This window comes from Neoarius graeffei, chromosome 10 (assembly GCF_027579695.1).
Source record: "Neoarius graeffei isolate fNeoGra1 chromosome 10, fNeoGra1.pri, whole genome shotgun sequence".
NCBI classification, from domain to species: Eukaryota; Metazoa; Chordata; class Actinopteri; order Siluriformes; family Ariidae; genus Neoarius; species Neoarius graeffei.
In genome coordinates, this window is record NC_083578.1 from 74,133,371 (window position 1) to 74,148,574 (window position 15,204).

A 15,204-nucleotide genomic window follows, 5' to 3' on the forward strand; every position below is an offset into this window, starting at 1 on the left:
AAACCATCAGAAAACAACTTGATGGGTTTCTTTATGTATCTGGCCACGAGGCGGTGTGCAGGACTGGTAATTACTAACACTGGCCACTAGGCGGTGTGTATGACTGGTAATTACTAACACTGACCACTAGGCGGTGTGCAGGACTGGTAATTACTAACACTGACCACTAGGCGGTGTGTGACTGGTAATTACTAACACTGGCCACTAGGCGGTGTGTATGACTGGTAATTACTAACACTGGCCACGAGGCGGTGTGTGACTGGTAATTACGAACACTAGGCAGTGTGTATGACTGGTAATTACTAACACTGGCCACTAGGCGGTGTATATGACTGGTAATTACTAACACTGGCCACGAGGCGGTGTGCAGGACTGGTAATTACTAACACTGGCCACTAGGCGGTGTGTATAACTGGTAATTACTAACACTGGCCACTAGGCGGTGTGTATGACTGGTAATTACTAACACTGGCCACGAGGCGGTGTGTGACTGGTAATTACGAACACTAGGCAGTGTGTATGACTGGTAATTACTAACACTGGCCACTAGGCGGTGTATATGACTGGTAATTACTAACACTGGCCACGAGGCGGTGTGTTGGACTGGTAATTACTAACACTGGCCACTAGGCGGTGTGCAGGACTGGTAATTACTAACACTGACCACTAGGCGGTGTGTGACTGGTAATTACTAACACTGGTCAGTAGGCGGTGTGTATGACTGGTAATTACTAACACTGGCCACTAGGCGGTGTGTATGACTGGTAATTACTAATACTGGCCACTAGGCGGTGTGTTGGACTGGTAATTACTAACACTGGCCACTAGGCGGTGTGTTGGACTGGTAATTACGAACACTGGCCACTAGGCGGTGTGTAGGACTGATTTTATGCCATGGCATAATTAACGAAACTTACTCTTTAATTTCCGAAGACAATATGAGCAGTTTGTTTATAATTTGTGGGACAATTTTAAATTGTGATTTGTTGTTTCAAGATTTAAATATTATTTGTTCAAATACACAGCTGCAGTTTAAAATAAAGTTAACTGATTAACAATTTTGTTCTTGAATGAATTAACGTCTTAAAAACTACTCCATGAACAAAAACAGAAAGCTAAAAAGGATTGAAGAAAATCTAATTGTCGCAACTTGTGTGTGTGTGTGTGTGTGTGTGTTTTAAATGGTTGTCAACCTAATGACCATAATTATGAACAGGGCTTGAAGTGGGCCGGAACGCACCGGAACTGCGTTCCTGCACTTCTTTATTTTCACCATGCATTCCTGCACTTGTAGCGTGCGGCGCATTTTGATAACGACGAGGGCAAAGGTATTAACGGTCAATGTAGTTTGGTCCATAGACATAGGATGTCTATGGTTTGGTCCCCTGTTGTATGGCGATTGTGAGGACCGATCATGCTAGCGTGGTTGAATAGATCAAAAAGAAAGCGAGATGACAGCCAGACTCGCAAAAAGACGAGTATGAGAACTCTGCAGCCTGCTCAAGTGCTGGGGGGTAAGTGTTGGGGATGAGTCTCACGCGCTCTACCTCTCGTTTCCCGGAAGCGCAAGCACGCTTTCCAAAGCTGAGCGCGCGCCTTCGTGTCTAGCTGAAAAGGCGGAGCTTTACAAACAACGATTCTGATTGGTCCACGCCTGCATGACGTAATATAAAGGCGCGGTTTTCGTTCTGGTTCACTCCGAACCCGCTGTCTGTTCGATAAGTAGTGCACTAAAGAGGGTGCAGACGGCACTCTTTCCAGCAAAACTTCATGATCTTCCGTTAAGTTAGAGATGAAACATTAATCAGATAGAGAATTTTTCATTTAGTATGTATTAGTATGACTTTATTTGTATAGCGCTTTTAACAATAAACATTGTCGCAAAGCAGCTTTACAGAATCTGAACGACTTAAAACATGAGCTAATTTTATCCCTAATAAAATTATAAAAATTAAGGATAAAAGGATAAAATTAGCTCATGTTTTAAGTCGTTCACATTCTGTAAAGTTTCTTTGCGACAATGTTTATTGTTAAAAGCGCTATACAAATAGTCATACTAATACATACTAAATGAAAAATTCTCCATCTGATGGAGACCGGGATGGCATTGTCAGAAAATCAGGGTTCCTGCACTTCTTTTTTTCCACTTCAAGCACTGATTATGAACACAAGTTTAAGTACATAACACTTAAAAGTCCTTTTAAATAATATGGAAAATCTTTTTGCTCAACTTAATTTTTATGAGTAATCAACTTGTTGTTGCTACCAATTATTAAGTAAGTGGGACTTTAAAATACCTTTAATTGGAGAGAAAAAGCTAATTCCTCTAAATCAGGGGTCACCAAACTTTTTTCTCTGGGGGCCACATTGTTGTTCCTGACTGTGATGGGGGGCCGGGGTCGGGTCAGCTCAGGGGCACAGATAGGATTTTTGAACTGGGGGGGACTGAGCTGTCAGCAAATGATTCCATTTTGTGTTTATGTGTGTGTGTGTGTGTGTATGTATATATATATATACGGGCGGTACGGTGGTGTAGTGGTTAGCGCTGTCGCTCACAGCAAGAAGGTCCTGGCTTCGAGCCCCGGGGCCGGCGAGGGCCTTTCTGAGTGGAGTTTGCATGTTCTCCCCGTGTCCGCGTGGGTTTCCTCCGGGTGCTCCGGTTTCCCCCACAGTCCAAAGACATGCAGGTTAGGTTAACTGGTGACTCTAAATTGACCGTAGGTGTGAGTGTGAATGGTTGTCTGTGTCTATGTGTCAGCCCTGTGATGACCTGGCAACTTGTCCAGGGTGTACCCCGCCTTTCGCCCGTAGTCAGCTGGGATAGGCTCCAGCTTGCCTGCGACCCTGTAGAAGGATAAAGCGGCTAGAGATAATGAGATGATATATATATATATATATACACACACTACCGTTCAAAAGTTTGGGGTCACTTTGAAATGTCCTTATTTTTGAAAGAAAAGCACTGTTCTTTTCAATGAAGATCACTTTAAACTAATCAGAAATCCACTCTATACATTGCTAATGTGGTAAATGACTATTCTAGCTGCAAATGTCTGGTTTTTGGTGCAATATCTCCATAGGTGTATAGAGGCCCATTTCCAGCAACTATCACTCCAGTGTTCTGATGGTACAATGTGTTTGCTCATTGCCTCAGAAGGCTAATGGATGATTAGAAAACCCTTGTACAATCATGTTAGCACAGCTGAAAACAGTTGAGCTCTTTAGAGAAGCTATAAAACTGACCTTCCTTTGAGCAGATTGAGTTTCTGGAGCATCACATTTGTGGGGTCGATTAAATGCTCAAAATGGCCAGAAAAATGTCTTGACTATATTTTCTATTCATTTTACAACTTATGGTGGGAAATAAAAGTGTGACTTTTCATGGAAAACACAAAATTGTCTGGGTGACCCCAAACTTTTGAACGGTAGTGTGTATACATGTTATTTCACCTCCCTCACTGCCATCACCAGGAACTACCTGCAGGCCAGGACAATGATAACATTTTAACATAGCCTATGGAAATCCAAAGTTTACACATTATCATCACGCACAGAACTGCAAAACTAGTTTTAAAACCGCTAAGTTCCAACTGTTAAACATAGCGAGAGGCTGGGCTACGTGTGTGTGTGTAAAGTGTAAACCAGTGCATCCTGACTTTCTAACTATGCCTGTGTGTTGCGTGAGCGGCAGTCAGTCAACAACTCTTCGCAAAGTTTCCTTATGAAACAATATGCTCGCTGAAATTATGGCAGGGAACGCCAGATTAAACATTAAAACTGCCTTCTGAACACTGTATCTACAGGCTACCACCGAAAGGAGGAGGCTACCAGAAAGGCATCCCTACTCCGTACGATTTTACTTTCACTACGACATTACTTTGAACAGACTATCAAAAAATTGCAAGGTGATATGATAAAGTAAGCCACAGTTTACTTAGTCTTTTTTTTTTTTTAAACGATGCAATCGTTTTCTGCCTTTTGGCACCCTTCATCATGCCGTGTTGGGGTCCTGAACTAGGAGGCGCTGTCCCCGATATGCCTGTCAAACTTGTAACCATAGCAACCAAGCTCGAGCTCGCAACCTGTGCAGTCTGCGCAGTTGCAACTATGTCTGTACTGCTGTGCACCTCAATAAACCAAATGGTAATTAGTCTTTTGATTTTTCCGTGAGGTTTGCCTTATGCAAAGAAAGACAGCATAGACGTTTTTTCCTCCCTGTAAGTGGGGGGAACCGAACGAGGTGAATTTAAATCTGGGTGGGACGAATCCCCCCCGTCCCCCCCTCTATCTGCGCCCGTGGGTCAGCTATATAACATAGAATTGTATGACCCAGACAAATATGACCACCAGCAGGCCTCATTGTGTAGTAGAGATTACTAGCCTGGCACAGCCATCCCCACTACTATACCCACACTACTATACCCACACTACTGTATCCCCACTACTATATCCACACTACTATATCAACACTTGATTCCTGGCACATATTTGTTTATCTTTACTAGTGGTTTGCAAAAGTAGTAATTGAGTCTTCACACTGTTTTAATTTGAAATACCACAGATATTCCATTTATTTATTTTCTAATAAAAATAACATCAAAGCTGTCAAGGTAAGAAACATCTGCCTAGTTGAGGTGATTGACACTGGCAAAGGTGAGTGAAAAAATATAAATTGTAGGTAGGCCTGTTGATATTATTAATAATAATAATTGTGTACAGCACTTAAAAAAGGTCAAATAAATAGGCCTATAAAATAAATACATTTAAAAAACAGTGAAATTATAATATGAGCAATAGATCACAGCAGTTGTGCTGTGTCCTGCACGTCATTGCTCTCATCCATGGCCAAAGTAAAAAACTCGAATTCTGACGCGTTCTCATTCAGCTGGTCATACACGTTGTCCCCCAAATCTTTGGTTCGCCTGGTCATAGTAGGTGCGGAGAGACTCACTGCGTTGAGCACATCCTTCTTGTTGGGACACACCTCCTCGACCACAGCAAGCATACATACTTTAACAAAGTCCCCATCAGTAAATGACTTTCCATGGGTAGCTGGTAGGTGAGCTACCTTATAGCTAGCTCGGACAGCAGCCTGGTTGATCTGGGTTTGGCGAAGGAATACATTCTGTTATGCAGCCAGTCCGCATTTCATCCTCCGAATCCTGTCTTCTCTTGTTTGCCCTCGCAAACTAGCATACTCTTTGTGGCGGGTTTCGTAGTGACGACGCAGATTATATTCTTTGAAAAACGACACACTTTTTTTTACACACAAGACAAACTGCACGGCCTTTACACTGAACGAAAAAATAATCGGTGGTTCACTGTTCTTTAAAAACTCTGCTGTCTGTCAACTTTTCACTTACCGCTAGCCATTTTGTCGTCCTGAACACTGACAGTTCTCTGCGTGTGCGCTGCCTGTCACTGCTTGATCGCGAGCATATGTCGAAAATTCAGAAAATATGAATAGTTCATTTTATAACTAAATATCAATTTTAATTGATAAAATCAACAAAATACAAGATGCAGACATGTTATTATTTGCCAAAAAGAAATTTAAAAAAATAGGCCATGACCACTTTTGGGGATTGCCTCATAGGGCCAGTTCAAGTGGTGGGGGGCAGAGGGGCTGGGGGCCGGTCAAAGGGGGGTGGCGGGCTGGAGTCGGCCCGCGGGCCGTAGTTTGATGACCCCTGCTCTAAATCAATATAGTTTGTGGGTACAGTGGTGTAGTGGTTAGCACTGTTGCCTCACAGCAAGAAGGTTCTGGGTTCAAGCCCAGCGGATGACAAGGGCCTTTCTGTGTGGAGTTTGCATGTTCTCCCCATGTCTGTGTGGGTTTCCTCCGGGTGACATGCAGGTTAGCTAACAGATGGCTCTAAATTGACCGTAGGTGTGAGTGTGAATGGTTGTTTGTCTGTGTCAGCCCTGCGATGATCTGGTGATTTGTCCAGGGTGTACCCTGCCTCTCACCCATAGTCAGCTGGGATAGGCTCCAGTTTGCCTGCAACCTACAGTGGTGCTTGAAAGTCTGTGAACCCTTTAGAATTTTCTATATTTCTGCATAAATATGACCTAAAACATCATCAGATTTTCACACAAGTCCTAAAGTAGATAAAGAGAATCCAGTATGAGACAAAAATATTATACTTGGTCATTTATTTATTGAGGAAAATGATCTAATATTACATATCTGTGAGTGGCAAAAGTATGTGAACCTTTGCTTTCAGTGTCAGGTGTGACCCCCTTGTGCAGCAATAACTGCAACTAAACATTTCCGGTAACTGTTGATCAGTCCTGCACACCGGCTTGGAGGAATTTTAGCTCATTCCTCCATACAGAACAGCTGCAACTCTGGGATGTTGGTGGGTTTCCTCACATGAACTGCTCGCTTCAGGTCCTTCCACAACATTTCGATTGGATTAAGGTCAAGACTTTGACTCATTCCAAAACATTAACTTTATTCTTCTTTAACCATTTTTTTGGTAGAACGACTTGTGTGCTTAGGGTCGTTGTCTTGCTGCATGACCCACCTTCCCTTGAGATGCAGTTCATGGACAGATGTCCTGACATTTTCCTTTAGAAATCGCTGGTTTAATTCAGAATTCATTGTTCCATCAATGATGGCAAACCGTCCTGGCCCAGATGCAGCAAAACAGGCCCAAACTATGATACTACCACCACCATGTTTCACAGATGGGATAAGGTTCTTATGCTGGAATGCACTGTTTTCCTTTCTCCAAACATAACGCTTCTCATTTAAACCAAAAAGTTCTATTTTGGTCTCATCCTTCCATAAAACATTTTTCCAATAGCCTTCTGGCTTGTCCACGTGATCTTTAGCAAACTGCAGACGAGCAGCAATGTTCTTTTTGGAGATCAGTGGCTTTCTCCTTGCAACCCTGCCATGCACACCATTGTTGTTCAGTGTTCTCCTGATGGTGGACTCATGAGCATTAGCATTAGCCAATGTGCGAGACATCTTCAGTTGCTTAGAAGTTACCCTGGGGTCCTTTGTGACCTCGCCGACTATTACATGCCTTGCGCTTGGAGTGATCTTTGTTGGTCGACCACTCCTGGGGAGGGTAACAATGGTCTTGAATTTCCTCCATTTGTACACAATCTGGGCGGCACGATGGTGTAGTGGTTAGCGCTGTCGCCTCACAGCAAGAAGATCCGGGTTCGAGCCCCGTGGCCGGCGAGGGCCTTTCTGTGTGGAGTTTGCTTGTTCTCCCTGTGTCCGTGTGGGTTTCCTCCGGGTGCTCTGGTTTCCCCCACGGTCCAAAGACATGCAGGTTAGGTTAACTGGTGACTCTAAATTGACCGTAGGTGTGAATGTGAGTGTGAATGGTTGTCTGTGTCTATTGCCGCTTTTCCACTACAAACGCGGCTGAGTCGGGCTGAGCCGTGCCGTGCTGAGTCGGGCTGAGCGGGGCTGTTGGAGTTGCATTTCGACTACAACCGCGCTGAACCGTGCTGGCTGGAAGTGGGTGGACACATTGGGTGGAGTTAGCGAAAGTGGGTGGACGTCAGGTGATGTCGTTAAGCAGCGCAAACAGTGACATCAGTGACCTTTTTTGCGGGGCCCACACACGCCCCGCAAACCGCGGGGCGTGTGTGGGCATGTGAGGACACTCCTCCTCACCAATCAGTGCACAGGGGAGTGTCTGCTCACGCCCCCAGCCTCACTCGGCTCGCTTTGGCTCGCTTCAGCCCCACTCCAAAACGGTGCGAGTTTTAGAGGCTAAGCAGGGCTGAAGCGAGCTGAGTCGTGCTGGTTTTTGGTAGTCGAAATGCGAGCCGTGTCGGGCTGAAGTGAGCTGAAGCGAGCTGAAGTGAGCTGAAAAAGGGTAGTGGAAAAGGGCCATATGTGTCAGCCCTGTGATGACCTGGCGACTTGTCCAGGGTGTACCCCGCCTTTCGCCTGTAGTCAGCTGGGATAGGCTCCAGCTTGCCTGCGACCCTGTAGAACAGGATAAAGCAGCTAGAGATAATGAGATGAGATGTACACAATCTGTCTGACTGTGGATTGGTGGAGTCCATACTCTTTAGAGATGGTTTTGTAACCTTTTCCAGCCTGATGAGCATCAACAACACTTTTTCTGAGGTCCTCAGAAATCTCCTTTGTTCGTGCCATGATACACTTCCACAAACATGTGTTGTGAAGCTCAGACTTTGATAGATCCCTGTTCTTTAAATAAAACAGGGTGCCCACTCACACCTGATTGTCATCCCATTGATTGAAAACACCTGACTCTAATTTCACCTTCAAATTAACTGCTAATCCTAAAGGTTCACATACTTTTGCCACTCACAGATATGTAATATTGGATCATTTTCCTCAATAAATAAATGACCAAGTATAATATTTTTGTCTCATTTGTTTAACTGGGTTCTCTTTATCTACTTTTAGGACTTGTGTGAAAATCTGATTATGTTTTAGGTCATATTTATGCAGAAATATCAAATTCTAAAGGGTTCACAAACTTTCAAGCACCACTGTACTTATTAGGATAAGTGGCTACAGGTGATAGATGGAATATAGTTTGTTGGTTGAACATTGTTTTATTATTAAGTTTGTCATAACTAAAAAAGTGTTGCATTATTTTTTTTTCTGTTTAGCCTAAATTGTTTTCACACTGCTGGGTTAGTAACATTGACTGATTTCTAAATTTTAGTTCCTGACTTGGGTTTTCTATTGGTTACCACAGTTTGGTACTCAGCCAAAACAGCTTAAAGCCTCAAGCAAAATTAAATACTTTAAAAGTTTTTTTTTTTTAAACCTCATTCACATTTACTTTTACTTCATCACATTGATTACACACTGAGAGGAGCATAAAGTGAAAGGGATAATAAATATTTTTTCTCTTTCTTTCTCCAAACCAGTTGTTTACTTGATTTGTTTACTTGTTTTTTATTTATGACAAATTATTTTACGTATCCTAAAAAGTCTGCTTTTCTTTTTCAGATTAATCTCCAACAAATCAGAATGCTGACAAAAGTTCAGAAAGTCTAATGCAGCTCTAAAATGATTCAGGAACTGTATCAGCAAATCTTTTCAGAAGTGAAATTTCTGAGTTAGTCTCAATCAGAGTCGGACTACCTTCAATGGGGAAATAAACTTGACTGGAAACAGATGAACTGAACACAGATGAACTGAACGCAATGAACTGAACATAGATGAACTGAAAGCAATGTGGAAGGCCATGAAGAGCGGGGATGAAAGGCTTATTTCCTCTTTTTGAAGATGTCTGATCAGCACTTTCATGATGATTTCCATTCTGGAGCATACTTTCATTATTACTTCTATTTTCTTACTGAATATTGAACTGTGTATTTGTGCTTGTGCACGAGCTGAATATGAGATAAATGGAGAATGCTGCCCCATGTGTTCAGCTGGTAATGAGATTTAATATGGAATTATGGTCTAGAAATTAGGGGTCGACCGATAATCGGAGCCGATATTCAGTGATTTTCCTGTTGTTTGATTCAACACTTAAATTTGTTTTCTTGCTGATAAAAGCGTTTTTGTTATGTATGTGCATTATTATACATGGCCTATCTGATGCAACACAGTTAAAAAAAAAAAGAAAGAAAGAACCCCCACCACCACCAAACGTGTTTTTCAATGTTTGTGAAAAACACATTAAAGCAGCACCTGCAGTCGCTTCAGTGAGAGGAAAGGTAAGGACGTGTCAAGGTTGAGCAATGCAGTTGGCAAAAAACACAGTGGACTCTGTCATATAATTTTGCTCACTCACTTTCACATACACTCTCAGAAAATAAAGTACATTATTGTGTCTTTAGGGGTACAACTGCTCGTCACCCTCTAAAGTATGTATTTGTACACCTTATATACTCCTTGGGCACTTATATGTACTTTTTCAGGCTTAAAACGGTACATTGTTGCCTTGAGGTCCAACGATGAGCCTGAGCGGGTACATTAAACTACACCGTGGGGTACAGAAATGGACTCCTACTGTATCCCATTTCTGGCAGTGTACATGCTATGAGATGCCAATTGTTATCAGTAAACTTTTCATACAGCTTTTGTTCAGAGTACTTTGTTCTATAATATTCTAATATTAAACATTGTTTAAAATAAGATGTGAGTAAGAATTGAATTCTTGTATATTTTCAAACTCCAAATATCAAATTTACTGTCAGTGAATATCAGCCTCAAATATCGGTTAATGGTGTCCTTTATTACTAATAAACTGAACTGTTGTCGGCCCAGAAGAAAAACATATCTGTCGACCCCTACTAGAATGTGAATTTATTCTATCCACATTGACTGGATATGAGCAATCGTGCGCGCTGATTGGCGACTCTACAATTAGGCTATCAACTCATATACCATGAGTAGAGAAAAATTAAATGGCGGAGCACATCAAGTCAGACATATCACTTTGTTTTCAAGTATTTAAAAGAAACAGAAATAGCTAAAATAATGTTTTCTCCCCCCCAATATCTCCTGTTCTGCACTCCAGCCCAGTCAGTGGCGGTAATGCACCTTAAAGTTGGTTTGCCAATTGCAAAAAAACCCTCAAGAAGAAGACAATGGCAGACCGTGTTACTGAACCAACTGAGGATGAAATAAAAACTCTACACGAAAACAAAACCCCAAAAAATACAAAAATAAGCAAAAAAAATATGGAATGAAAGTATTTGATGGTAAGAACGTATCTTTTTTTATTTTTCAAGAATTATTATTAGAGCATTTTTCACAAATTGCTACTGTCATTTCACTGGTTTGCTTACATTCTAAGCAGAAATTATTTTGTCGGATGTTTTGTATAAAGTTTTTATTTATCGAATGTGCAAAAAATAAAAATAAAAATGCTCTGTTTCTGGGCGGCACGGTGGTGTAGTGGTTAGCGTTGTTGCCTCACAGCAAGAAGGTCTGGGTTCGAGCCCCGTGGCTGGTGAGGGCCTTTCTGTGTGGAGTTTGCATGTTCTCCCCATGTCCGCGTGGGTTTCCTCCGGGTGCTCCGGGTTCTCCCACAGTCCAAAGACATGCAGGTTAGGTTGGTGACTCTAAATTGACCGTAGGTGTGAATGAGAGTGTGAATGGTTGTCTGTGTCTATGTGTCAGCCCTGTGATGACCTGGCGACTTGTCCAGGGTGTACCCCGCCTTTCGCCCGTAGTCAGCTGGGATAGGCTCCAGCTTGCCTGCGACCCTGTAGAACAGGATAAAGCGGCTAGAGATAATGAGATGAGATGCTCTGTTTCTCAAAATCCAGTGAATGTGGATAGAATAAAACAGTTATTCCACTCAATCTCATCGTACAGTACATGGCTTATAGCCAACTCGGTGCTATGGGCCTCATCGGCCATCAGCTCATGTATGACTTGATTTCATGGAATAACTGTTAAATATACAGATCAGTGCAAATTTACCATATACTCAAACGGGTAACTGCAAATGAACTTCCATGAAAGTAAATTATTATTCAGTTCATCTCTAATATATTTTTAGGAAACCGAGTTTATAGACATTGCACTGAATTCACCAGCACAACCTGTATGCCGTGTGTTGGCTCTACTTACACTGCTGAACCCAATGGCCTTCCAAGTTGCATTACCTGTACAGTGTGTGATCCTGGTAAGTCTATGTTTCATATAATATTTTATGTGCATTATGTATTTACAATATTGATTTAGGATATTAGAAATGTTCTGTACAGTGATTGTATATATATTTACTTATTTTATTTATTTATTTTTTTTTAACAGGACCGGGATTAAGAGTCAAAACAGCCTGCACACGAACTTCAGATACAGTTTGTGAGCCACTGGAGGGATTTTATTGTACTGATGAATACAGGGACAGCTGTAGATATGCTGTGGAACACACAAAATGCAGCCCTGGACAATACATAAAGCAGAAAGGTTTGTGTAATGCCATCTTCTTTATATCACATACTTTCTCAGTAGCACCTATGCAATCTTTAAATTACTGGGTTGCAGGAGCTGGTATTATCCATCCATCCATCCATTATCTGTAGCCACTTATCCTGTTCTACAGGGTTGCAGGTGGTATTGTTTACTAATTATTTATTCACTCAGCCACATATGTGTCTTTGCAGGAACAGCAGTTAAAGATGCTGAATGTGCAGTGTGTGCAGATGGTACCTACTCCAACGGCAGCCTTCAAATTTGTAAGCCACATACAAAGTGAGTGTTCACTTGTCAGCAAATGATCATTCTGATTAGCGAATGAAGATAACAGTAACTGAAAAGTAGAGCAATGAAACTCCAAAATATTGTAATAAATATGGTCATGTTTTATAATAAAATGTAAATAAATATTGCTATCCTATAAGGTATCTTACAAGTTGAACTTTTTTTTTTTTTTTTTAAGTTTCTTGGTTTTAATTTCTGGTATAATTATTGTGTTTAATATTTCTGAAGTTTCCTTCCAGTCCCCTGCCCGCCGTTTATTTCCTTTGTATACTTTATTTGTTTATTTGTTAATTTGTTTATTATTCTGGACTCTTACAGTAATGCTTTTATGGCTGAGGACTACAGTTGACTTGCTAACTTTAGGACTGCAGTTGTCATGAACAGTTTTGCACTCAAGTTTCCATCAATGAAGAGTTTATAACATCAACGAAACTGACTTCATGTTAAAACTGTTAATGTTATAGTCATGTTGTCTGTTGTTGTCCAGGTGAGGGTGGGTTCCCTTTTGGGTCTGGTTCCTCTCAAGGTTTCTTCCTCGTGTCGTCTGGGGGAGTTTTTCCTTGCCACCGTTGCCACAGGCTTGCTCATTTGGGATAGATTAGGGATAAAATTAGCTCATGTCTTGGGTCATTCAAATTCTGTAAAGCTGCTTTGGGACAACGTCTACTGTTAAAAGTGCTTTACAAACAAACTTGACTTGACTGTATATTAAGAGAGTTTAAAGCATTGAATTACACTGACAAAGATGAAAGAAATAAAGTGAAAAGCTTTTAATGGCTTCAGTGGGAAACTTAACAGGTGATCACAAAGCAGTAGGAACCGAGCCACTCAATGACGTGTAAGGATGAAACTTTTTTTTCAATAAAAGACTGACCATTGTCAGACAAGATGATATCTAAAAAATCTAGTTTGCAGGATATTTTAATTATTTCTGATATTTTCTTCCGAAATCTTGAATGCAGGCCTGAATGTGGGGAACATGTCGTGTATTTTCATTTCTTTTTGTCATCTTTGTTTCTCTTTATTTTTTTCTCTTCATTATGTTATGGGTCAGTATGTTGGGTTTACTTATTCCCAGAGATTTTTAAATATTATATATAATAATACCTGATTTGAAAAAAAAAATTTTAGGACCTTGGGAAAAGTATTTTTATAATGATTTTTAGCAGTGAGTTCACTTCAGCAAAGCATTTTCAGCAGTCTTGCATACTTTTCTCACTCAAATGTACGCATACTTTGTTTCATAACTGATTACAGTCAAGTTCAAAACAAAATGAACAGGACTTTCATTCTCCAATGCATAGTAGTTAGCTAAGTAAAGTGTTATTTGACTTACAGGCTTCTGAGGATTTTTTTTTCCCTCTGTGAGTTAGGGGTGTTTTGAATGCAATAAATTAATTAAAATCAATGCTTAATGACCAAACTGGTAACCTAAGATGGTATTTAAAGGTCAAACAGTAAACCCCTGTACACACACATATTCATGTAGTTATACAATCAGCTAATCATGTGGCAGTAGCACAATGCATAAAATCATGCAAATACAGGTGAATAGTTTCAGTTCATGTTCACGTCAAACATCAGATAACCTGTCCCCAAAAGCTCACTGACTATCAATCCGAAAAGGATTGTCTGAGACAGACTGTAAATGATGGCAGCCCATTTACATCTCTGCAGTCTACACTGTCAGAAATAGTGGTACAGTAGGTGTTCATTTCTGTCCCTCAAGATACATTCTACACTAATGTACCTCCTTGGGCTCATTTTTGGATAGCCCTTTTCAACCAACAGGGAATGGGTTCCATTCTGATTCACGCACCAAATTTTGAACAATTCAAAGTATTTCAATCAAAAATAAATTGGTTCAGAACCTGAAAAGTTGGTTCCCAGATGGAAACAAACCAAAGCTAGGTTTTCCAGCCCAAACTGTGATGACTTCTGTGGGTGCCATTGGTTTAGATAGGAAGTGGAGTGCAGCAATGGAGAATGCAATGAAAAGGATACACCTTCAGAAAAAATGGACTGAAAACAAACAACTACAATAACAGAAAAAAAGTTCAGAGATAATCAATGTACACCACCATCTTGATACTATACTCCCACTGTGAATTGTGCAGCACCCTCAGTTCATCATTACAATGGTTATGCTCAAATCTGGTGAAAATGTGGGCCCATTCACTTGCTGGCACCAAGGTTCAAAGAATCCTGGTTGCAACTAGTTCAAAAACCTGTTCCCTGTTGGTCAAAAAGGGGTGTACATGTACCTTTTTAAGGCCAAAAAAGTACATTGTAGGTGCATTTGGGTAATTGAGTGATCAATCTCATTAAATCTGAAGGTTAATAATTAAATTGAATCAGTCTCATTTGAATCATTTTCAGTGAATCAGTCTCATGTTATCATTAAATCACTCATGGAATCAGTCTCATTAATCAGTCATTAATTAATACCATTAATTTTGGTGCTTAATAATAAATTACCAAACAGCTAAATTATGGTATATTCCAAATTATTATGATCACTTACCATATATAAATCATATGCACCTTTTAGAATTCTTTGGAGATTGGGGACTTCAGAGATATTGGAACACAAATAAACACACAGTTTCAATAATAAATTAATTTATTATAACAAAGATAAAAATGGATAATAGCAGTTGAAATATATACAAACAGTGAGGTGTGTGTGTGTGTGAGAGAGAGGCCTTGTGTGTGTGTGGTCTACACAAGAGAATTAGCTCTGGTAGCTAACTCCACGTGTGTTTGTGGGGGAGGAGTTGACCACGTAGTAAGGCCTATGGCCTAGCAAAAGAAAGAAGCTAGCGTGGGATGCTAACTGAGGTGTGTTTGTGAAGCCAGGTGAGGCCTGTGACCACATGTTCATGTAGGCCTAGATCAGGGGTGGCCAACCAGTTGAAGACCAAGAGCCACATTTTTTACTGTATTACCACAAAGAGCCACATCATATACAAGGGCACACGAACATCACCCATCCCTTCCTGTCTCTCTCTCTCTCTCTC

The 15,204-nt window shown here is 40.9% G+C and overlaps 1 protein-coding gene across 9 annotated transcripts in view; it reads left to right on the forward strand.

The window, feature by feature from the left end:
* LOC132893292 (tumor necrosis factor receptor superfamily member 14-like) overlaps nt 1-15,204 on the forward strand; it is a 36,392-nt gene that overhangs the window by 7,858 nt on the left and 13,330 nt on the right. For 5 of the 9 annotated variants that reach the window (XM_060932265.1, XM_060932262.1, XM_060932263.1 and 2 more), the window contains exons 2-5: nt 8,966-9,396; nt 11,478-11,603; nt 11,735-11,890; nt 12,088-12,175. In XM_060932265.1, coding sequence (XP_060788248.1) covers nt 9,264-9,396; nt 11,478-11,603; nt 11,735-11,890; nt 12,088-12,175 — 503 coding nt within the window. In that variant the 5' untranslated portion in view covers nt 8,966-9,263. Of the gene's footprint in view, nt 1-8,965; nt 10,672-11,477; nt 11,604-11,734; nt 11,891-12,087; nt 12,176-15,204 lie in introns of those variants that run through there. The other 4 variants (XM_060932269.1, XM_060932268.1, XM_060932266.1 and 1 more) reach the window with 3 other exon arrangements.